General features: G+C 45.1%; 1 protein-coding gene across 1 annotated transcript in view; it reads left to right on the plus strand.

The window, feature by feature from the left end:
• The window catches only part of LOC115105655 (glutamate receptor 3-like), a 127,653-nt gene that overhangs the window by 34,623 nt on the left and 67,169 nt on the right, over positions 1–25,861 (plus strand). Inside the window, exon 3 of the mRNA XM_065007382.1 lies at positions 12,498–12,737. Within this exon, the coding sequence (XP_064863454.1) occupies positions 12,498–12,737 (240 nt within the window). The remainder of the gene's footprint in view (positions 1–12,497; positions 12,738–25,861) is intronic.

A 25,861-nucleotide genomic window follows, 5' to 3' on the forward strand; every position in this document is an offset into this window, starting at 1 on the left:
GGAGTTCCAGGTCTCCGGTAGCCTCTGGAACTGCCGATCTGCGGCCAACAAGGCAGAGTTCATCTCAGCCTATGCCTCCTTCCAGTCCCTCGACTTCTTGGCACTGACGGAAACATGGATCACCACAGATAACACTGCTACTCCTACTGCTCTCTCTTCGTCCACCCACGTGTTCTCGCACACCCCGAGAGCTTCTGGTCAGCGGGGTGGTGGCACCGGGATCCTCATCTCTCCCAAGTGGTCATTCTCTCTTTCTCCCCTTACCCATCTGTCTATCGCCTCCTTTGAATTCCATGCTGTCACAGTTACCAGCCCTTTCAAGCTTAACATCCTTATCATTTATCGCCCTCCAGGTTCCCTCTGAGAATTCATCAATGAGTTTGATGCCTTGATAAGCTCCTTTCCTGAGGACGGCTCACCTCTCACAGTTCTGGGCGACTTTAACCTCCCCACGTCTACCTTTGACTCATTCCTCTCTGCCTCCTTCTTTCCACTCCTCTCCTCTTTTGACCTCTCCATCTCACCTTCCCCCCCTACTCACAAGGCAGGCAATACGCTCGACCTCATCTTTACTAGATGCTGTTCTTCCACTAACCTCATTGCAACTCCCCTCCAAGTCTCCGACCACTACCTTGTATCCTTTTCCCTCTCGCTCTCATCCAACACTTCCCACACTGCCCCTACTCGGATGGTATCGCGCCGTCCCAACCTTCGCTCTCTCTCCCCCGCTCTCTCTCCTCTTCCATCCTATCATCTCTTCCCTCTGCTCAAACCTTCTCCAACCTATCTCCTGATTCTGCCTCCTCAACCCTCCTCTCCTCCCTTTCTGCATCCTTTGACTCTCTATGTCCCCTATCCTCCAGGCCGGCTCGGTCCTCCCCTCCCGCTCCGTGGCTCGACGACTCATTGCGAGCTCACAGAACAGGGCTCCGGGCAGCCGAGCGGAAATGGAGGAAAACTCGCCTCCCTGCGGACCTGGCATCCTTTCACTCCCTCCTCTCTACATTTTCCTCTTCTGTCGCTGCTGCTAAAGCCACTTTCTACCACTCTAAATTCCAAGCATCTGCCTCTAACCCTAGGAAGCTCTTTGCCACCTTCTCCTCCCTCCTGAATCCCCCCTCCTCCCTCTCTGCAGATGACTTCGTCAACCATTTTGAAAAGAAGGTCGACGACATCCGATCCTCGTTTGCTAAGTCAAACGACACCGCTGGTTCTGCTCACACTGCCCTACCCTGTGCTCTGACCTCTTTCTCCCTCTCTCTCCAGATGAAATCTCACGTCTTGTGACGGCCGGCCGCCCAACAACCTGCCCGTTTGACCCTATCCCCTCCTCTCTTCTCCAGACCATTTCCGGAGACCTTCTCCCTTACCTCACCTCGCTCATCAACTCATCCCTGACCGCTGGCTACGTCCCTTCCGTCTTCAAGAGAGCGAGAGTTGCACCCCTTCTGAAAAAACCTACACTCGATCCCTCCGATGTCAACAACTACAGACCAGTATCCCTTCTTTCTTTTCTCTCCAAAACCCTTGAACGTGCCGTCCTTGGCCAGCTCTCCCGCTATCTCTCTCAGAATGACCTTCTTGATCCAAATCAGTCAGGTTTCAAGACTAGTCATTCAACTGAGACTGCTCTTCTCTGTATCACGGAGGCGCTCCGTTCCGCACTGCTAAAGCTAACTCTCTCTCCTCTGCTCTCATCCTTCTAGACCTATCGGCTGCCTTCGATACTGTGAACCATCAGATCCTCCTCTCCACCCTCTCCGAGTTGGGCATCTCCGGCGCGGCCCACGCTTGGATTGCGTCCTACCTGACAGGTCGCTCCTACCAGGTGGCGTGGCGAGAATCCGTCTCCTCACCACGTGCTCTCACCACTGGTGTCCCCCAGGGCTCTGTTCTAGGCCCTCTCCTATTCTCGCTATACACCAAGTCACTTGGCTCTGTCATAACCTCACATGGTCTCTCCTATCATTGCTATGCAGACGACACACAATTAATCTTCTCCTTTCCCCCTTCTGTTGACCAGGTGGCGAATCGCATCTCTGCATGTCTGGCAGACATATCAGTGTGGATGACGGATCACCACCTCAAGCTGAACCTCGGCAAGACGGAGCTGCTCTTCCTCCCGGGGAAGGACTGCCCGTTCCATGATCTCGCCATCACGGTTGACAACTCCACTGTGTCCTCCTCCCAGAGCGCTAAGAACCTTGGCGTGATTCTGGACAACACCCTGTCGTTCTCAACTAACATCAAGGCGGTGGCCAGTTCCTGTAGGTTCATGCTCTACAACATCCGCAGAGTACGACCCTGCTTCACACAGGAAGCGGCGCAGGTCCTAATCCAGGCACTTGTCATCTCCCGTCTGGATTACTAGCATCCGCTACAAGACCATGGTGCTTGCCTACGGAGCTGTGAGGGGAACGGCACCTCAGTACCTCCAGGCTCTGATCAGGCCCTACACCCAAACAAGGGCACTGCGTTCATCCACCTCTGGCCTGCTCGCCTCCCTACCACTGAGGAAGTACAGTTCCCGCTCAGCCCAGTCAAAACTGTTCGCTGCTCTGGCCCCCCAATGGTGGAACAAACTCCCTCACGACGCCAGGACAGCGGAGTCAATCACCACCTTCCGGAGACACCTGAAACCCCACCTCTTTAAGGAATACCTAGGATAGGATAAAGTAATCCTTCTCACCCCCCTTAAAAGATTTAGATGCACTATTGTAAAGTGGCTGCTCCACTGGATGTCATAAGGTGAATGCACCAATTTGTAAGTCGCTCTGGATAAGAGCGTCTGCTAAATGACTTAAATGTAAATGTAATGTTAAATGAGGAGAACAGAATCTACAACACCCGCTTTTATCCAGCTTGGCCTTGATCATCTCTAGGAAATACCAACATGCTGTTTCTGGAGAGTGGTTGACCCTAAACCTAAACTGCATGGGGTGAAGGGGAAAGCTACCCATTTTCAGGTGGGCTGTTAGCTGTTCCATTACCACTGTTGTACTGCTCCGTTATTTGCCTTTTTGTGACCTGCTTGTTAGCTTGCACCATTCTTGCCATTCTCCTTTGACCTCTCTCGTCAACAAGCTTTTTTCGCCCACAGGACTGTCGCTGACTGGATGTTTTTTGTTTGTCGCACCATTCTCTGTAAACCCTAGACACTGCTGTGTGTGAAAAGCCCAGGAGGGCGGCCGTTGCTGAGATACTGGATCTGGTGAACCTGGCAACGACAATCATACCATGCTCAAAGTCGCTTAGGTCACTCGTTTTGCTCATTTTAATGTTCAATTGAACAATAACTGATTGCCTGTCTGCCTGCTTTATATAGCATTCCCTGTGACTGTCTGTATGAGCGATCCATTTTTGTGAACGGGGTAGTGTACAGTACTTAATAAACTCTTAATCCTTGGCTTTAGAGTTTGACACAGAAGATATGAGAGGATGCACCTTCCCTTCATTTGTCGTCACCAGGTTCAAAATTCAAAAGGCACTCGCACATCTGAGCAATCTTTTTTGCAGGTACATGGTAACAATTGGATAAGATGAGAAAAAATAAGAAACCCGCACACTGCTCTTGCTAGATACATAAAGCTTAATAAAGAGCAGTGGTACTAGCAAGAGCAGTGTCCAGGTTTGTTCCTTTTTCTTGTCCCTGGTGATATTCGTTGCAAGGTTTGATAGTCTGGTCTCTGATGGTAAATTGTTGGCCCAAGTTAAAACTGAATCAATTAAGCATTTATTGAAAGTGGTAGCGATGACAGTTTTTGTCTTGGAGACTCCAGTAGTCTACCTTCAGTTGTAGGTCACCAGTCTTGACGTGGCCTTTTTCAGTCAATTTATCAAGGTTTTTCTATGTGAGTTTGCCGTTTCCTTTGGCCTCCTTGATGGTTTTAAGAAAGAAATCAGCTTTGGCTTTCCTAAAACTCTTAGTCTCTTCATTTCTAAGTCCCTTGTTAACTGGTCAGTCAACAACTAAGCCAGATTTTTGTGATTTCTTCAGAGCAGCATCTCTCTTCTTTATCAGGTGCCAAAGGGTGCCATTGAACCAAGGTAGGTCCCGTTTTTAGTACGATTTGTGAGAGACTTTCCTTGAAACTTTGCTATGGATTCAACGAATTGTTGTAATTTCATTGCAGTCTTTTTCCAAATTTACACCAGAAATGATTGTACTATATAAAATACAAATAAATTATATAAAGACAGTGGAAATTGACTCAATCTCATCTAATACATTTCTCTTCATTGGGCAACCAGTAAAAATAAAGGTCGAAGAGAATTTTTCTTCTTCTAAAATATTGTTTTTTTCCGAAAACACAATCATTATTTGAAAGTGGCCTCTTCTGGGATAAGAGGAAGAAGTATGTATTTATTGTGTAACACAGGGGTACTGGCATGCTTTAAGCTTGTCTTGAGAGTGGTGAAATCCCTTTGAAGCATAAAAGCAACATAATGTACCATTGGTTCTGTTGTCTGCCAAACAGTGATTCCCACATTACAGTAGCGTAAATAGGTTCCACCTCCAAAATAATTCCACATGCAGCAGTTAATAAGGCTGTCTTAGAAAATATACAAGTTGTTTATCTTTCTCAATAAGTATACCATAAGAGTATTATGTCTTTCATCTATTTGTATTTTTGGGGCATGTTTTGAGCTGTTGGGAGTTGTTTTTCTGTTATTTTATATTGCTTTGCCTAACTTCAAATAGTGTGTGCAGTGTACGTATGTGTCAGCGTGTCCATGCATCTGTGTGTGTGCGTCCGCATGTGTGTTCAGCAGCTGTTGTGCGCTGTGCTCTACTCTATCTTGTCCCTGAACATGTGGCCCTTGGACAGGTATTCCCATGGTGATTAGAGCATAACCCCAGGCCCCTGGCCTGTCTCTCACCCAGGATGCCTCTCTGAAGGAGGGTGAGGTACCTCCAGTCAGCAGTCAACACTCTCCCCCTTGCTGGCTCCCAACACCTACAGTAGAATACAGCCAGCCCAGTGCCAATACTGAAGTTGTTGGTCTTAGGCAGCTTTAGAATAACCTCACCATCAGGCAACAACATGTCTAATCAGCCAATGTTCCAGAGGGTGATGCAGTTGTCCATAGTAAGCCCACATCCACTGTCTGTTGGCCCTCAGACCCAGGAGGGCGGCCTCAGCAATGTCATAGAGCCTTGGTATGCCTTAATTAGCCCGTATCTCCCTCTTACTGCTCTATTTAGTCACATAAATGGGGGGGGGGGGGGGGTTGATTTTCTGGCTGCCTTACTGATGCATCTGGTGTTACCGTAGCTGGGCAAGGTCAGCAGCAGCAACTTGAAGAGAAAGCCTGTTGGTTCTGTTCTGTTAGCCTCTCCTCTCCTCCCCTGCCTTCAGTGATAGCAGCTAACTAGCACTTAAAGAATTCACTTTGCAGGCAGGTTGCCTGGGCTTTGCAGTGCACAGCGTTGATACAGCTTCGTCCTCACCTCACTGAGTGGTATGTAAGACTCACAGTAGATCCACCAGCTGCCTGTAGGGGAGACCTTCTGAAGTGCAAATCACCAGGTTTCTGGAAAACATGATTGAACGCTGGGGCCACTGGGACCGCGCCAACCACCCATTACGTGTAATGAGTTGTCGAGAGGGGGAGCAACAGAGGGATGGAGAGATGGAGCTGGATATAGAGAGAGACTGTCTGTCATTTAGTAAGGAACGACAGTCTCAGACAGTGAGGAGGCTAAATAGAAGAGAGAAGAGAGGGGGAAGAAAGTATGTCAGAGAATACTTAGAGAAAGTAAAGAGGAAAGAAGTGAAGGGATTTTTCATTCATGTCTGTGTTAATCATGCACCTCTGTGGTGTTATTTTGAGCAGAGGTGCACAGAGCTGTGAGTGTATAGAACAGAGCTGTGAGCGTATAGAACAGAGCTGTGAGTGAAAATAGAACAGTATAACAGTGCCTGTGGTTTTTATTCCAGGCGTGAAGATATTTCATATTTCAATTATTTAACCTTTATATTGACAGGGAGTCAATGGTGATACAAAGGTCTCTTTTCCAGACGAGCCCTGTAAAGCACCACAATACACATCAAAATACAATAAACACATTAAACTACACATTAAAATACACTTTATTATACACAACAATACACAAAAGGCAAAACACAATTATAAAAAACTGTCACATTATTCAGCAAAAAAGGTCCCCTTAACAACTGTCTGAAATGCCCTAAACCTAGAGGCATGTCTAGACGATATTAGACTACACGGATAACTCGTGCTTGGCTGCCTAATGTATAGGTGCCCCCATAATATTTAAATTGAGGAAGTGTTATCATTATTATTATTTTAGCAATCAGTGGTAGAAGACCCTCCTAATAAAAATGCCCCCCATCCTGCTGATTTGAGCTGATGAACAGTATTTGCGCTTGAGGTTATGGGTGCTTTATAAATTCCCTCTAGCTATCTACTCCGATTTCAGAGCACTCTTGTCTGAGGGTGCCAAAGCGCAGAATAACTGATGAATTTACGAACGCTCAACACTAGTTGAATATATCCGGGGTCATTAAAAAAAACGTAGTTAAATTGTTGCCGGCAGCACAGTTGCAGTCACCAACGCTCCGGATAACATGAAAACAGTGAACGCCCCGAGAGCGAAACTCTTTGAATTTACAAACGGGCAATCTGACAACAACGCTCTGAATTTACAAACGGGAAATCTAACAACAACGCTCTGAATTTACAAACGGGAAATCTGACAACAACGCTCTGAATTTACAAACGGGCAATCTGACAACAACGCTCTGAATTTACAAACGGGAAATCTGACAACGCTCTGAATTTACAAACGGGCAATCTGACAACGACGCTCTGAATTTACAAACGGGCAATCCGACAACAACGCTCTGAATTTACAAACGGGCAATCACCCTATGGATGAAAAAGTGAACCTGCCATTTCCCGAAAAAGTTTTGCTCATTGGGGAATTGGGGATTCCCTGCCCTGTGATCTATTGCCTAGAACATCAACAGCCAGGGTTTCATTAAATAAGCTATAGGTACAATACTTTTTATTGCACATTTAGGCCTAATTAAACTGACGCATTTGGCGATGTTCAACTTCAATTCACTGGCACAATGGATAATAGTTTAGCCATACACATTGATAGCCTAATCTATACTTTTGGTGAGTTTATGAGCCATTGCTAGACAAGACATTGCGAGATACAGGTTATATTGCCTATGCGCACTGTTACGACTGTCTGCCTGCCTGTCTCTCCCTCGCTGGGTCGCCTGTTCTTTCTGTTCGCGAGTGTGTGTTCAGTCTTCGGTCTGTTGCGTATAGAATAGTTTACGGTAGCCTATTACACATTGATAGCCCCTACTTATTGAAATTGTAAGCCATGAAATGGCAAGATACAGCTTTTGTTTACCGGTGCACAGTTCTGACTCTGTCTGCCTGGTGTCGGTCTTGCCTACCTACGTATGGCTGTGCCCCTCCCCTCTCGTTCCCTCACTAGTTTGCTCTTTCTTTGTTGTGAAAGATGTGAGTTTGCTGTCTTGGAAGTTAAAACAACTACTCAGTATCTTCCGTTGCAGTCGAGGAGATTTGAAGGGCAAGGAGACAAGGAATCGATTACTCTCCACCGCTAAGCATATGCAGTCAGGAGCGGATGAGAGGAGAAAATGTGCGTCTTAAAAAATATATTATTTGGTATTTATTTTTTGCTATTCAAACGATTATAATGGTGACTGTAGGAGCGATTGCCATCATTTTGTGTACTAACCTGCAGCTAGGCCATAGTACAGAACAGGAGCGCAACTTTCACTGGGAATGGGGGACATATCCCCCCACATTCTGAAATTGCATTGTGCCCCCCCCCCGTTTTATAGTAGGAATGTGCCTAATATTTGTTATAATAATAAATGTAAAAAAAATTCCCCCCACTTCTAAAACCAAAGTTGCGCCCCTGGTACAGTATGCATTAATAGCATGGAAAATGAAAACATTTTTTTTAATGTAAATTGAAAATCAATGCTTTAGAAGGGAATTCCATCTTTTATCACCAGAGCCTGGCTCCCTTGGTATGCAGTGGAGACAAAGTATTTGTCTTGAATCCAAATCCATAGACTTGGAATTGGTAGTCTTTAAAAATAATTGTGTGTCTCAGTTGCATGTGTGTATTATTCAATATACACTATATACAAAAGTTTGTGGACACCCCTTCAAATTAGTGAATTTGGCTATTTCAGCCACACCTGTTGATGACAGGTGTATAAAATCGAGCACACATCCATGCAATCTCCATAGACAAACTTTGGCAGTAGAGTGGCCTTACTGAAGAGCTCAGTGACTTTCAATGTGGCACCGTCATAGGATGCCACCTTTCCAGTTCGTGAAATGTCTGCCCTGCTAGAGCTGTCCCGGTCAACTGTAAGTGCTGTGAAGTGGAAACGTCTAGAAGCAACAATGACTCAGCTGAAAAATGGTAGGCCACACAAGCTCACAGAATGGGACCAACTGTAAAGTTTGGTGGAGGAGGAATAATGGTCTGGGGATGTTTTTCATGGTTCGGTCTAGGCCCCTTAGTTCCAGTGAAGGGAAATCTTAATGCTACATTATACAAAGACATTCTGATTGATTCTGTGCCTCCAACTTTGTGGCAACAGTTTTGGGAAGGTCCTTTTCTCTTTCAGCATGGCAATGCCTCCGTGCACAGAGCGAGGTCCATGCAGAAATGGTTTGTCGATATCGATGTGGAAGAACTTGACTTGCCTGCACAGAGCCCTGATCTCAACCCCATCGAACACCTTTGGGATGAATTGGAACTCCGACAGCGAGCCAGGCCTAATCGCACAACATCAGTGCCCGACCTCACTAATACTCTCGTGGCTGACTGGAAGCAATGTTCCAACATCTAGTGGAAAGCCTTCCCAGAAGAGTGGAGGCTGTTATTGCAGCAAAATGGGGACCAACTCCATATTAATGCCCATGATTTTAGAATGAGATGTTCAACGAGCAGGCATCCACATACTGTTGGCCATGTAGTGTACTTTTGGTCATGTAGTGTATCAGGTCTTTGAGCTGAGTGTGTGTGTGTGTGTGTTAGTTTCTGTGTGTGTGTGTGAGTGTGTGTCTTATCGACATGGTTGTTTCAATGCAGACGGTGGGCTGGCTTTGAGAGAGGCTGTGATAAATGATGGTTCTAGCAGTGCATGGGAATCTGCCTGTCTCCAACGCCACAACAAAGGGAGTAGAACCCATTCAATTAAAAAAGGGTCCTTCAAGTCTGCAGAAAAAAACAGGGGAAAGAATATGATTTGAATATGAAACAATGCCACAACAGCCTCATGTTGAGTCCTGCCACGTCCCGTGGTTTCAGCCTCATCTGTCGCTAGTTATACCATGCAGATGTAATGCTTTAGCTTCACAAAGACACCTGCTGTAGCAGAGTCATTAGTCTGGTGTTGCCCTTGGCCCCAGAACAAATACACATTCATCTGATGTGTGCACATACCAAAGGAAAAGGCCATGAATGGATGGATGATAGGATGATGGATGGTTGAATTGAAGCATGATAGATGTGTAGAGAAATGTGTGGATGTTTGAGTGAATGGTTAGCTTGATGGAGGAATGACGCTGAGATGCCTTTAAACCAGTGTTGTATAACATGCAGCATTGAACTTGAAAAGAATACTTGAAGATTACAGAACCGCGAAATTATTCAGGTGTGCCTCCAGACTTTGAAATAAGCCTGTTCTCTTTTTACCAATCCATTCCAAATGTCAGTCTTTATAGTTTTATGCAGTATCTATGCTGTGTTTTTTTGAAGTTTTCAAGAGATTTACTTGAGGTTTAGGCCCCTATTGATTCCATAAGCTCTAGAGCACTGCATTCCTTTTCAATGATTTTGCCGGTCAGTCAGGTGAAGAGAGGAGAGGAGAGGAGTACACTCCACGGAGGGCAAAGCGCTTGAGGGATCAGCCAGATGGTGTGGCACAGTAGAGTTGTTATTCAGGGTTCAAACATCCATTCCACTTACAACTAACATCTATAGGAGAGAGAGAGAGGCAGGGTCACGGGAGCTTGTTTAAAACCTTTTGTACAGTCACATGAGAGGAATGTTCACTCATTTGTTTTGTACAAATAAAATCAAATATTTATACCTTGTTAGACCAAGTATCCAGTGTGTTTATAGCCAGAGCGGTTTTCATCAGTCCCACATATGGCTCTAGATAGCAGTATAAACTGATTTGTAACAAGCTGCTGCGACCAGTGAGCACAGTGTCACGCTGGTATGAATGATTCGAGAGACAGGCAGAGGTTTTTATTTTATCCAAATTATGGCGTGCCGTGTAAGGGCAAGAGGACAAAGACCAAACAAACACATAACAGTACCCCCCGACGTGCTGCACTAGCAGCGCAACGACAATGGCCTCGAAGATGTTCACAGGAACGCAGTGCGGGTCGATCAGTTGCAGCTGCCGAAGTTACGTCGGCGTCGGATGGACCAGTAGCAGTGGCGTCAGATGGCCCGGTTGTGTCGGCTTCTTACGGGCCAGTTGTGGCTGCTGAAGTTGCGTCGTCGGACGGACCCGTTGTGGCGACGTTGGACGACCCAGTTGCAGCTGCCGAAGTTGTGGAGGCGCCAGACGGACCAATCTCTGCGTTGTCAGACGGACCCGACGACTTCTGCCTAAGTTGCGGCGGCGTGGGACGGACCGTTCATAGCGTCGCCGTACGGGCCATTCCCGCTGTCTCCCTCAATGGTCGATTATTCTGTCACGTAGGTATGAAGAAATTCGGGAGACAAATGTAGGAATGTGTAATAGTTTTTTTTATTAAGCCCCAAATTACGGCGTGCTGTGTAAAGGCACAGGACTAAGACCAAACAACCACGTAACAAAAACACAGGGTTGGAACCCAAACAAAAGAGTGAATAGTACCTCGAATAAATAACACACACGCACAATTATTAACACACGGGAAGAGACCGCAATCCACAAGGGCACGAAAGCCCAAAACACACAGCAAAGGTACTCTCACACACACCAACGGACACTGTAACAATAATCGACAAGACCATGGAAACCAAAGGGCACATATACAAATACTAATCAGTGGGAATAGGGGACAAGTGTGCGTGATGAAAGTTCCGGAGGGATCTGTGATTCACAATCTAATGCTGCAACGCCTCTCTGCGTCCTGCATGGTGGAAGGAGGTATTTGTCTCTTAAGAGCAGTGACCAGTGCACTGATTTCCCCCCATTAGTTCTATTAGTTCTAGTTGATTAACCAAGCAGATAGGTTGACTCCAAGGAGAAGTGAAGGGCACAGAGAGGCAGAAAGCATTGCCATGGGAACGCACATCCCGCACAGCTGTCCTTTATTCTGAATGGTCACCATTTATTTCCCTATTTAGATTAATGCCTGTTTAAATTAAATTAATTAGACAGTTCATTTTCTACACATTAAATGTGATTTCCCCTGAATTCTCAATTACTCCACCATGACAACTATTTTGTACAATATTCTGAATGATCCATTCTCTCTCTCTCTCTGATTGGTAGCTATTATTTTGAGATCTGACCATGTCTGTCAGGCTTGGTGTTATGTTCTATGGCTGCCGGGAGAGATTTGGTTCTGTTGGACTGTGTGTGTGGTTGACTGTGTTCTGACCCTCACCTGGATATCTGAATGTGGGAAGAAATGCCTGGAAGCTTGGTTGACTTTGATTTTACCCTCATTTTACCCTCACCTAACTGTACTGACTGTATTTTATATCCAGTGCTGTGTACTGACGGTGCTGTCTGTCTGTCTGGTAGGTTGACTGTGTTCTAACCCTCAGCTAACTGTACTGACTGTAATTTATATCCAGTGCTGTGTACTGACGGTGCTGTCTGTCTGTCTGGTAGGTTGACTGTGTTCTAACCCTCAGCTAACTGTACTGACTGTATTTTATATCCAGTGCTGTGTACTGACGGTGCTGTCTGTCTGTCTGGTAGGTTGACTGTGTTCTAACCCTCAGCTAACTGTACTGACTGTATTTTATATCCAGTGCTGTGTACTGACGGTGCTGTCTGTATTTTATATCCAGTGCTGTGTACTGACGGTGCTGTCTGTATTTTATATCCAGTGCTGTGTACTGACGGTGCTGTCTGTATTTTATATCCAGTGCTGTGTACTGACGGTGCTGTCTGTATTTTATATCCAGTGCTGTGTACTGACGGTGCTGTCTGTATTTTATATCCAGTGCTGTGTACTGGACGGTGCTGTCTGTATTTTATATCCAGTGCTGTGTACTGACGGTGCTGTCTGTATTTTATATCCAGTGCTGTGTACTGACGGTGCTGTCTGTATTTTATATCCAGTGCTGTGTACTGACGGTGCTGTCTGACTGTTTGGTTGACTGTGTTCTGAGTTCTGTCCCTCACCTGACCTTACTCAAACCGACTGCCTGTCTGTTTGTATTTCTAGGCTGACTATGTTCTGACCCAAAGCTGACTGTTCGGTCTGTCTGTCTGTTTCTCCAGTCTGCTCCCAGTTCTCCAGAGGAGTGTACGCCATCTTCGGCTTCTACGACCAGAAGTCCATGAACACGCTGACCTCGTTCTGTGGGGCTCTACACACCTCCTTTATCACACCCAGCTTCCCCGCCGATGCCGACGTGCAGTTTGTCATCCAGATGAGGCCTCCTCTACGGGGAGTTGTCCTCAGCCTGCTGGCCCACTACAAGTGGGAGAAGTTTGTCTACCTCTATGACACCGAGAGAGGTAAGAGACAGCCTGTCTAACAGTCAGACAGCCTTCCATCCACACACAATGGAATGCTGCATATAGAAAAGGGTCTCTGTGGTTAACCCTTAGCCTGGCTTCTTTATTTGTCTACCTCTATGACACCTGGAGATAAGAGCTAAGAGACAGCCTGTCTAACAGTCAGACAGCCTTCCATCCACACACAATGGAATGCTGCATATAGAAAAGGGTCTCTGTGGTTAACCCTTAGCCTGGCTTCTTTATTTGTCTACCTCTATGACACCTGGAGATAAGAGCTAAGAGACAGCCTGTCTAACAGTCAGACAGCCTTCCATCCACACACAATGGAATGCTGCATATAGAAAAGGGTCTCTGTGGTTAACCCTTAGCCTGGCTTCTTTATTTGTCTACCTCTATGACACCTGGAGATAAGAGCTAAGAGACAGCCTGTCTAACAGTCAGACAGCCTTCCATCCACACACAATGGAATGCTGCATATAGAAAAGGGTCTCTGTGGTTAACCCTTAGCCTGGCTTCTTTATTTGTCTACCTCTATGACACCTGGAGATAAGAGCTAAGAGACAGCCTGTCTAACAGTCAGACAGCCTTCCATCCACACACAATGGAATGCTGCATATAGATAAGGGTCTCTGTGGTTAACCCTTAGCCTGGCTTCTTTATTTGTCTACCTCTATGACACCTGGAGATAAGAGCTAAGAGACAGCCGCCTAACAGACTGACGGACTGACAGCCTGACACAAATGAGACACTGTACTATATACAGTATACATGCTCTCTGGTTAACCCATAGCCTGACTTACTTTTATGTTCAGTATATCACGAGAGAAATATGTCTATTTGATATTGTTAGACCCATCAGACAAGCTAATTTTTGATTTCAGGTTCTGTGCTAAGTGATAATCCAGATTGACTGACTGGAAAAAGAAGAGGTGCTCCTCTCTCCTCACATCACGTTAAACCATGAAGTATTTCATTATTTCCCCTCAGTGTGGAAATCCTTTCCCCAGTTCTCATTCCAAGAGTGGTCTATCTAAGACCTTTAAATCTGGGCCTGTAATGATGCCAAAGTGCTTTAGTGTCTGGGAGGAGGTTGAATGATGCTTGGCTTCCACAGGGCTCTGTCTGCTTCCGTAAATGAGTCCAAGACAGGTACTGTTATGTGTTCTTGTCGCTGTGACTGTTGATGTGCTGTAGTGTAACTCTGAGGAGATCCCTCCATCTGTACGGTACCAGCCTCTAATCCTCTGAATAGAATTTACACTCTAATTGGATTATATAAAGAACGAGCTACAACACACCGTGACTTTTACATGTCCTTCATGCACCCCCCTCTTCTCTTCTCCGCTGTACCCCAGCAGCAGCCGTGGGCTGACGGAGGGAGCTAGCGGAGGTCTCCATCCTGCTCTGTGAAGGTCAACATCTGGAGAGTTCAGCTTTAAGACAGAACACTAATGACACTCCAATCTGTCAGAGTGGGATATTCCTGGTCCTGGACCAGGCTACTGTACTGTAAGGCTGGCTGTAGAGAGATACATACTGTACTGGACCAGGCTACTGTACTGTAAGGCTGGCTGTAGAGAGATACATACTGTACTGGACCAGGCTACTGTACTGTAAGGCTGGCTGTAGAGAGATACATACTGTACCGGACCAGGCTACTGTACTGTAAGGCTGGCTGTAGAGAGATACATACTGTACCGGACCAGGCTACTGTACTGTAAGGCTGGCTGTAGAGAGATACATACTGTACCGGACCAGGCTACTGTACTGTAAGGCTGGCTGTAGAGAGATACATACTGTACCGGACCAGGCTACTGTACTGTAAGGCTGGCTGTAGAGAAGATACATACTGTACTGGACCAGGCTACTGTACTGTAAGGCTGGCTGTAGAGAGATACATACTGTACTGGACCAGGCTACTGTACTGTAAGGCTGGCTGTAGAGAGATACATACTGTACTGGACCAGGCTACTGTACTGTAAGGCTGGCTGTAGAGAGATACATACTGTACTGGACCAGGCTACTGTACTGTAAGGCTGGCTGTAGAGAGAGACATACTGTACTGTAAGGCTGGCTGTAGAGAAGGAGAGACAAACTGTACTGGACCAGGCTACTGTACTGTAAGGTTGGCTGTAGAGAGAGACATACTGTACTGGACTAGGCTACTGTACTGTAAGGCTGGCTGTAGAGAGAGACATACTGTACTGTAAGGCTGGCTGTAGAGAAGGAGAGACAAACTGTACTGGACCAGGCTACTGTACTGTAAGGCTGGCTGTAGAGAGATACATACTGTACTGGACCAGGCTACTGTACTGTAAGGCTGGCTGTAGAGAGAGACATACTGTACTGTAAGGCTGGCTGTAGAGAAGGAGAGACAAACTGTACTGGACCAGGCTACTGTACTGTAAGGCTGGCTGTAGAGAAGGAGAGACAAACTGTACTGGACCAGGCTACTGTACTGTAAGGCTGGCTGTAGAGAGAGACATACTGTACCGGACCAGGCTACTGTACTGTAAGGCTGGCTGTAGAGAGGGAGAGACAAACTGTACTGGACCAGGCTACTGTACTGTAAGGCTGGCTGTAGAGAGGGAGAGACAAACTGTACTGGACCAGGCTACTGTACTGTAAGGCTGGCTGTAGAGAGAGACATACTGTAGGCCGGACCAGGCTACTGTACTGTAAGGCTGGCTGTAGAGAGGAGAGACAAACTGTACTGGACCAGGCTACTGTACTGTAAGGCTGGCTGTAGAGAAGGAGAGACAAACTGTACTGGACCAGGCTACTGTACTGTAAGGCTGGCTGTAGAGAGGGAGAGACAAACTGTACTGGACCAGGCTACTGTACTGTAAGGCTGGCTGTAGAGAAGGAGAGACAAACTGTACTGGACCAGGCTACTGTACTGTAAGGCTGGCTGTAGAGAGGGAGAGACAAACTGTACTGGACCAGGCTACTGTACTGTAAGGCTGGCTGTAGAGAGAGACATACTGTACCGGACCAGGCTACTGTACTGTAAGGCTGGCTGTAGAGAGGGAGAGACAAACTGTACTGGACCAGGCTACTGTACTGTAAGGCTGGCTGTAGAGAAGGAGAGACAAACTGTACTGGACCAGGCTACTGTACTGTAAGGCTGGCTGTAGAGAGGGAGAGACAAACTGTACTGGACCAGGCTACTGTACTGTAAGGCTGGCTGTAGAGAGATACATACTGTACTGGACCAGGCTACTGTACTGTAAGGCTGGCTGTAGAGAGATACATACTGTACTGGACCAGGCTACTGTACTGCAAGGCTGGCTGTAGAGAGATACATACTGTACTGGACCAGGCTACTGTACTGTAAGGCTGGCTGTAGAGAGAGACATACTGTACTGTAAGGCTGGCTGTAGAGAAGGAGAGACAAACTGTACTGGACCAGGCTACTGTACTGTAAGGTTGGCTGTAGAGAGAGACATACTGTACTGGACCAGGCTACTGTACTGTAAGGCTGGCTGTAGAGAGAGACATACTGTACTGTAAGGCTGGCTGTAGAGAAGGAGAGACAAACTGTACTGGACCAGGCTACTGTACTGTAAGGCTGGCTGTAGAGAGATACATACTGTACTGGACCAGGCTACTGTACTGTAAGGCTGGCTGTAGAGAGAGACATACTGTACTGTAAGGCTGGCTGTAGAGAAGGAGAGACAAACTGTACTGGACCAGGCTACTGTACTGTAAGGCTGGCTGTAGAGAAGGAGAGACAAACTGTACTGGACCAGGCTACTGTACTGTAAGGCTGGCTGTAGAGAGAGACATACTGTACCGGACCAGGCTACTGTACTGTAAGGCTGGCTGTAGAGAGGGAGAGACAAACTGTACTGGACCAGGCTACTGTACTGTAAGGCTGGCTGTAGAGAAGGAGAGACAAACTGTACTGGACCAGGCTACTGTACTGTAAGGCTGGCTGTAGAGAAGGAGAGACAAACCGTACTGGACCAGGCTACTGTACTGTAAGGCTGGCTGTAGAGAGGGAGAGACAAACTGTACTGGACCAGGCTACTGTACTGTAAGGCTGGCTGTAGAGAAGGAGAGACAAACTGTACTGGACCAGGCTACTGTACTGTAAGGCTGGCTGTAGAGAGGAGAGACAAACTGTACTGGACCAGGCTACTGTACTGTAAGGCTGGCTGTAGAGAAGGAGAGACAAACTGTACTGGACCAGGCTACTGTACTGTAAGGCTGGCTGTAGAGAGGGAGAGACAAACTGTACTGGACCGGGCTACTGTACTGTAAGGCTGGCTGTAGAGAAGGAGAGACAAACTGTACTGGACCAGGCTACTGTACTGTAAGGCTGGCTGTAGAGAGGGAGAGACAAACTGTACTGGACCAGGCTACTGTACTGTAAGGCTGGCTGTAGAGAGAGACATACTGTACCGGACCAGGCTACTGTACTGTAAGGCTGGCTGTAGAGAGGGAGAGACAAACTGTACTGGACCAGGCTACTGTACTGTAAGGCTGGCTGTAGAGAAGGAGAGACAAACTGTACTGGACCAGGCTACTGTACTGTAAGGCTGGCTGTAGAGAGGGAGAGACAAACTGTACTGGACCAGGCTACTGTACTGTAAGGCTGGCTGTAGAGAGAGACATACTGTACTGTAAGGCTGGCTGTAGAGAAGGAGAGACATACTGTACCGGACCAGGCTACTGTACTGTAAGGCTGGCTGTAGAGAAGGAGAGACAAACTGTACTGGACCAGGCTACTGTACTGTAAGGCTGGCTGTAGAGAGAGACATACTGTACCGGACCAGGCTACTGTACTGTAAGGCTGGCTGTAGAGAGGGAGAGACAAACTGTACTGGACCAGGCTACTGTACTGTAAGGCTGGCTGTAGAGAGAGACATACTGTACTGGACCAGGCTACTGTTGGAGCAGGTATTCTGTTTACAATACCATGTTCTTGCTGTAATTAGAAACTGGGGATAGGACAAAATGCAGAGGCTGACAGTTCCACAACGTTTCTCACTTGTGTAAACCAACCATTTACTATTCATCATAGTGTAAAACTATAGTGTATGTCCTCTGTCGACCATTTCCAGTTTTTCCTCTGGCCGAGGGAGATCTTAGTTGCCTTTATCCTCTCTGGCCCATGAGAGGTTCCTATAACCAAATGTTGAGCTTTTATGAAATAATTAGAGTTCTGAAATATTAGATCACATTTGGGCTAAAATACATTCTGCCCTTTTGTACATGTATTTTTGAATGGTCTGGCGATGGTGAGAGATATTCACTGTATTGTGATTGTGTACTGGTTTTATATACAGTAGAGTGTATTCAAAGTGCTGTTGAGCCTACGTTGAGACAGCTTTATTACAGTGCTTTGTAGAGGTTTACTTGCTGGCTTACCTTACGATATACAGTATAACTTTGGTGCTTTATCCATCATCTCATCCAACCATGTTGTGCATCGTTCAACTAGAAAAAGACTGCTCACTTCTAACCCATTTTTCTCAATGACGTTTATTTAAAAAATGCTTGTCTTTTTAAATCTTCCCTCTCCATCAGCACAGCACACCAACCTAATTGAGATGTTAGTAGCTAACACCCTTTCCTTATGTTGTTCCAGATGTTTTATCCCTTCCTAAACCATGTTAAGACAGTGCCAATTGCTTTGAAATTGGGGGCCTCATGTCAGAAGCATGGACACGGGCCATGTGTCTCAGTGTCTGTGTGTCTGCGGCAGGCCGTACCAGCGGATAATTGCTTGGCTGCTGTGGTGGAGGAAAGGTGATTACGAGGTTTATTGTCTCTCCCGGGCAAAATCAACCTTCCTCCATGTGCCTCCTGATTCACCCTACAGCTCTCCTTGACTTATGGAGGCCCTTCCACCTACTGTGTCTGGATCAGATCGCCACCATCTGTAACATACTCCCATTTCCACAGAATGACATGAAACAGTAAAGAAAACAAAAATGGGTAAAAACTCCAGCCCGCCAGACGGATAACAGGAGAGAAGAGCCCTATCAACTCACTGTGGTATTTTGTGTCATAGGAAATAGATTTTTGGAAAAGCAACAGATGAAGCTTTTTTGGGGGTCTAATGGGCCTTTGGCCTGCAGCAACATTGGCTGCTTTAGCCACTGTAGTTTGGAGTCTTACCCCACATGCTGTGCTGTGCATGCCTTACCTACAGCTTGTGTTTGCTCTGAGGCAAGAAAGGCTAGAGAGCCCTCCTGCTCCTCCTGTTCCTAGCACCACTCACTGTTCTGTTCCCCACATGGATTGGGAGATGTTGTTTAGGCTTTACAGTGATCACCACCCATCTAAATTCCACATGTTCTAAAAGGACATAGTAAATGCCATATTACTATTAGGTACACTGATATTGACTCCCTGTTACAACTACAAGAGGGAGCCATTTGAAATTGGGAAGGCTCTTAAATTCGGAGGCAGGAGCAATGTCTGCTATTATTGACATCCCGTGACAGAGTATGATAGCATTAGGGCACTAAAACAGAGAAGAATTCCAGTGGGATGATTTCTCCATCACTGATGACAAAGCCACCAAACACACCTGGACACAAAAAAAGAGAGAGAAATATATATGACTCTAGTCCCTTTTTCTTCACAAAAAGCATGAAAATGGGAATAGTAATGGATGCAAACTACAGTCTCCTGGATCGCAGTGAGGTGAACCCTATCATGACTGAAAGTCTTGCTCAGGTTCTGAGACACTGTGTTGTAATAGGACGATTTGTTACTGTGTCAAGGTACAATAACATAGGAATCTCCTGCTTGCAAAATAAACACCCAAAGATTTCGACCCTGCCTTCACTGTGCATGGAGCTTTCGATTTCCAATGTGATTTGGCCCCTTAGTGAGAGTCTCTCACACCGGCAGTCATGTTCTCCTCTTTCAACCTCTGTATCACATCGATTCCACCTCGCCATCATGCTGGAAATACTTAGAATATCCTGTCTCCATAATTGTGTTGAATCTGAATCACATTGAATAGGATTTTCCTATTGAATCATTGAAGAGTGTTTTGAGGTCTTTACCACTAGTTCCTGTTAACAGAAATGGGAGTTCAGTTAGTATACCTGCCCGTGTTCTGCTTGAAGAACACCTCAAGTTCTTTAACAATAATCATTCAAAAAGGAGAATGTGTTTGAATGGAATTCATTTGTGCCTTTGAATTATAGCTAGATCCTGTTAGTGTTTGCATTATGAATTAATATTTGGTAGCATTGCCTTTAAATTGTTTAACTTGGGTCAAATGCTTCAGGTAGCCTTCCACAAGCTTCCCACAGTAAGTTGGGTGAATTCTCGCCCATTCGTCCTAACAGAGCTGGTGTAACTGAGTCAGGTTTGTAGGCCTCCTTGCTCACACACGCTTTTTCAGTTCTGCCCACACATTTTCTATAGGATTGAGGTCAGGGCTTCGTGATGGCCACTCCAATAAATTGACTTTGATGTCCTTAAGCCATTTTGCCACAACTTTGGAAGTGTGCTTGGGGTCATTGTCCATTTGGAAGACCCATTTGCAACCACGCTTTAACTTCCTGACTGATGTCTTGAGATGTTGCTTCAATATATCCACATAATTTCCCTGTCTCATGATGCCATCTATTTTGTGAAGTGCACCAGTCCCTCCTGCAGCAAGGCAACCCCCACAACATGATGCTGCCATCCCCGTGCTTCACGGTTGGGATGGTGTTCTTTGGCTTGCACGCCTCCCCCTTTTTCCTCCAAACATAATCATGGTCATTATGGCCAAACAGTTCTATTTTTGTTTCATCATACCAAAGGACAGTTCTCCAAAAAGTACGATCTTTGTCCCCATGTGCAGTTGCAAACCGTAGTCTTGCTTTTTTATGGCGATTTTGGAGCAGTGGCTTCTTCCTTGTTGAGCGACCTTTCAGGTTATGCCGACATAGGACTCGTTTTACTGTGGATGTATATACTTTTGTACCTGTTTCCTCCAGCATCTTCACAAGGTCCTTTGCTGTTGTTCTGGGATTGATATGCACTTTTCGCACCAAAGTACGTTCATCTCTAGGAGACAGAACACGTCTCCTTCCTGAGTGGTATGGCGGCTGCGTGGTCCCATGGTGTTTATACTTGCGTACTCTTGTTTGTACAGATGAACGTGGTACCTTCAGGCATTTAGAAATTTCTCCCAAGGATGAAGCAGACTTGTGGAGGTCTACAATTTTATTTCTGAGGTCTTGGCTGATTTCTTTTGATTTTTCCTTGATGTCAAGCAAAGAGGCACTGAATTTGAAGGTAGGCCTTGAAATACATCCACACGTAAACCTCCAATTGACTCCAATTGTGTCAATTAGCCTATCAGAAGCTTCTAAAGCCATGACATAATTTTCTGGATTTTTCCAAGCTGTTTAAAGGCACATTCAACTTAGTGTATGTAAACTTCTGACCCACTGGAATTGTGATACAGTTGAATTGTGATATAAGTGAAATAATCTGTCTGTAAACAATTGTTGGACAAATTACTTGTGTCACTCACAAAGTAGATGTCCTAACCCACTTGCCAAAACTATAGTTTGTTAACAAGAAATGTGTGGAGTGGTTGAGAAAAAGAGTTTTAATGACTCCAACCTAAGTTTATGTAAACTTCCGACTTCAACTGTATCTTGTTGAATATGCCATAGAGCGCATTCATTTTTAATATGAGAAATCAAATCCTTTTCATATAATATCCACAAGCAGACACACACACACTCCTGTGAGAGCGGTCTACTTTCTGTTTGTCAGTCATTTTATGTGATTAACGGGAAAGAAAGTGTATTTATATTTTACTGCCTGCATAAATACTGTAATATTAACTGACTGCCCCCTTTCTTGTAGGATATAGGGCTTTGTAATAAACCTTTTGTTTCCTTGCTTTGGATTCATCTTATGAAATCATCTTAACCAAAGTCTACAAACTAACAGGCAAAAGGACAGCTTTTCTCTGGTCCCCATGTTACCCCTGACACTAGGTGAAGGTAGGGGTTGAGGTGGAAAATTGCATTTGTATGGAGTAAAATCACAGCTCCCCTGCTATATGCCTCACTGGCTTCCTCTCTGCAAGGAAACATCTGATTAATTGCACAGTGCTAAATGGTTGCGTTCAGCAGTCAGGCACAGGCTCATTAACACAGTGTGGGTGAGAGAGAGAGAGAGCGAGAGAGAGAGACGACGTGGCACAAACCTGCTGCTTCACTCCCTCTCCTCTCCATCTCCGTGAGCTCTCTACACCACCTTCGCTTCCAGCCCAGCCCGGGCCTCTCCGCACAAATCAATGAGCACAGGCAGCCTGTTGTGGCTAAACGCTGTTTATCTCTTCTTCCCCATCACTGGCTCTGCCTGCCGTCTGTGTGGTCCCTCTCTCCCGCACTCATTAGCTCTGCCGTGGGACTCCAAGAATTCAGTTGGCTTTTAACGTCTCTAAGTCAAGTCCTTATTCTCTATGGGACCTGTGTGTCTCTCTCTGGGGGGCCCAACCTGATGCGGAACATGGAGAACATTGGGTCGGTCCAATTTGGAGCTCTGTATCCTTGGAGAGCTCTGTGATGCCTAACAAATCCTCTTTGAATCCCCAATTGTATTAACTTTAGAGATAGATGATACAAACTGGGTCTGTTGACTGCAAAGCTTTAGATAAACTGCAACTTGATGGAAGTACTGTACAGTGTGTTTTAAACAAGGAATGCTCAGTCAGAGTATGAGATGAAGGTAAAAGTGGGGTGGTGTGTTGCAGTGTGTGGATGGGTATACTGGGTGGGTGGGTGTACTGTATGGGTGTATGTTGATCTTATTGTTTGTGTTTTGTAAGGCTCTCTCTGTGTGCGTGCACTGTGGAATGACCTCATTGATGAAAAGCGATGACTCATAGAGCATTCACAGCAGAGAGTCTGTAGCTGGGGCATCTGTTCTCCCCGAGTGCCTCTGCTCTCCCCTCTGAACAAAACCAAGCCTGCCCACCTTCCTGCCAGAGGCCCCAAATGGTCACCATGTGTCCAGGCACATTCAAGCATGTAGAGGTAGTGGAATGGGAGGAAAATCTGTGGTTTGTGCTGTGCTGCAGACCACATAGAATAGTATAATACTTGGCTACAATATTGTGCCACAACACACTGTTGCGGTGTGCTGCATATTCAGGATTAAAATGCGTTAATTATGAATATAGAGTGTGTTATAGCTTCTTTTTTAATCTAGCTTTGACATTTCCTCTTAGGGAATACAGTATGGTATGTAGGGTGGTATACCAGCAGCATACTACCCTGCATACCACTGCTGGCTTGCTTCTGAAGCTAAGTAGGGTTGGTCCTGGTCAGTTCCTGGATGGGAGACCAGATGCTGCTGGAAGTGGTGTTGGAGGTGTTGGAGGGCCAGTAGGAGGCACTCTTTCCTCTGGTCTAAAAAAATGTCCCAATGCCCCATGGCAGCGATTGGGGACACTGCCCTGTGTAGGGTGCTGTATTTCAGATGGGACGTTAAATGGGTGTCCTGGCTCTCTGAAGTCATTAAAGATCCCGTGACACTTATTGTAAGAGTAGGGGTGTTAACCCCGGTGTGCTGGCTAAATTCCCAATCTGGCCCTCAAACCATCACAGTCACCTAATAATCCCCAGTTTACAATTGGCTCATTCATCCCCCTCCTCTCCCCTGTAACTATTCCCCAGGTCGTTGCTGCAAATGAGAACATGTTCTCAGTCAACTTACCTGATAAAATAACGGATAAATAAACAGTATCAGGAGGTGCAGGTTAGTAGAGGGAGAAAGGGAGCTTGTTAGGAGTAAGCTGTTCTGGTTTGGATATCACATTGATTTCTGTATGTTGAGGCTGACTATTTTGCACTCTTGATGCATTTTGAACTCAATCGTGAAGCACAGAGACAAATGAGTTATCATGCGGTTTCGGAGTGATAAACAAATGACAAGGATGTAGAGGGAACTAACAGTAAAAATTAAGTGTCCCAATATAGAATCACAGGAGTCCATAGTGTTGCTATAATAATAGCATTTACACCAGATATATCAGAGTCCTCCATAATGTGACACACACCAATTCTACATTCCCATTATTTATCTGGGACCACATTTAGAGTGTGTTATATATGTGTATTTGTATTTATTTTTTAGGGGATAGATCAACTTTAATATTGCAGATAGATTATGGCTTCCATCAATACAATTGTCCGCACAATTTCCAATCCCCCATATATATTTTTGTAAATGTACAGTACCAGTCAAAGGTTTGGACACACCTACTCATCCAAGGGTTTTTCTTTATTTCTACTATTATCTGCATTGTAGAATAATAGTGAAGACATCAACACTATGAAATAACACATATGGAATCATGTAGTAACCAACCAAAAAATTGTTAAACAAATTCAAATATATTTTAGATTTCAGATTCTTCAAAGAAGCCACCCTTTGTCTTGATGACAGCTTTGCACACTCTTGTGTTTCTTGGACCAAGCAAGTTTCTTCTTATTATTGGTGTCCTTTAGTAGGGGTTTCGTTGCAGCAATTTGACCATGAAGGCCTGATTCACGCAGTCTCCTCTGAACCGTTGAAATGTGTCTTTTACTTGAACTCTGTGAAGCATTTATTTGGCCTGCAATTTCTAAGGCTGGTAACTCTAATGAACTCATCCTCTGCAGCAGAGGTAACTCTGGGTCTTCCTTTCCTGTGGCGGTCCTCATGAGAGCCAGTTTCATCATAGCGTTTGATGGTTTTTGCGAATGCACTTGAAGAAACTTGAAAAGTTCTTGAAATTTTCCGCATTGACTGACTTTCATGTCTTAATTAAAGTAATGATGGACTATCATTTCTCTTTGCTTGTTTGAGTGGTCTTGCCATAATATGGACTTGGTCTTTTACCAAATAGGGCTATCTTCTGTATACCACCACTACCTTGTCACAACACAACTGATTTGATCAAATGCATTAAGAAGAAAATAAATTCCACAAATTAACTTTTAACAAGACATACAAGAGTTACCTGCCAAGAGTCTGCAAAGCTGTTGTCAAGGCAAAGGGTGGCTACTTTGAAAAATCTCAAATATAAAATATATTTTTGGTTACTACAGTACATGATTCCACATGTGTTATTTCATAGTTTTGATATCTTCACTATTATTCTTCAATGTAGAAAATATTAAAAAATAAAGTATAATCCGGGAATGAGTAGGTGTCTCCAAACTTTTGACTGGTACTATATATGTAATATATACAGTTGAAGTCGAAAGTTTAGGTTGGAGTCATTAAAACTCGTTTTTCAACCACTCCACCAATATCTTGTTAACAAACTATAGCTTTGTCAAGTCGGTTAGGACATCTACTTTGTGCATGACACAAGTACTTTGTCCAACAATTGTTTACAGACAGATTATTTCACTTATAATTCACTGTATCACAATTCCAGTGGGTCAGAAGTTTACATACACTAAGTTGACTGTGCCTTTAAACAGCTTAGAAAAGTCCAGAAAATTATGTCTAAAATTGTAATGTAATCTAAAATTGTTGAATAAGTTTCCTGTAAACAATAGATATTATATTCCTTCTCTTTTAGCCAGATAAATACTGATCGTCTTTTCTTATTATCTGCTAAGCCATTACAATTGCACTACACTATCATACAGGCAGTAACAAGGCACTATCCAAAAGGCCCTAGTGTTGTCGCACCTTGAATATATTCGTGTGGTCAGATGACACAAAAAAGGACTTAGGGAAATTGCAATTGGCTCAGAACAGGGCAGCACGGCTGGCCCTTGGATGTACACAGAGAGCTAATATTAATAATATGCATGTCAATCTCTCCTGGCTGAAAGTGGAGGAGAGATTGACTTCTTCACTACTTGTATTATTGAGAGGTTTTTACATGTTGAATGCACCGAGCTGTCTGTTTGAACTACTGGCACACAGCTCGGACACCCATGCATACCCCACAAGACATGCCACAAGAGGTCTCTTCATAGTCCAGAACAGGCTATGGGAGGTGCACAGTACTAAATAGAGCCATGACAACATGGAACTCTATTCAAGTAACTGATGCAAACAGTAAAATTAGATTTATAAAACAGATTAAAAAACACCTTATGGAACAGCGGGGACTGTGAAGCAACACAAACAGGCAC

Source organism: Oncorhynchus nerka, linkage group LG22, assembly GCF_034236695.1.
Source record: "Oncorhynchus nerka isolate Pitt River linkage group LG22, Oner_Uvic_2.0, whole genome shotgun sequence".
Classification (NCBI taxonomy): Eukaryota; Metazoa; Chordata; class Actinopteri; order Salmoniformes; family Salmonidae; genus Oncorhynchus; species Oncorhynchus nerka.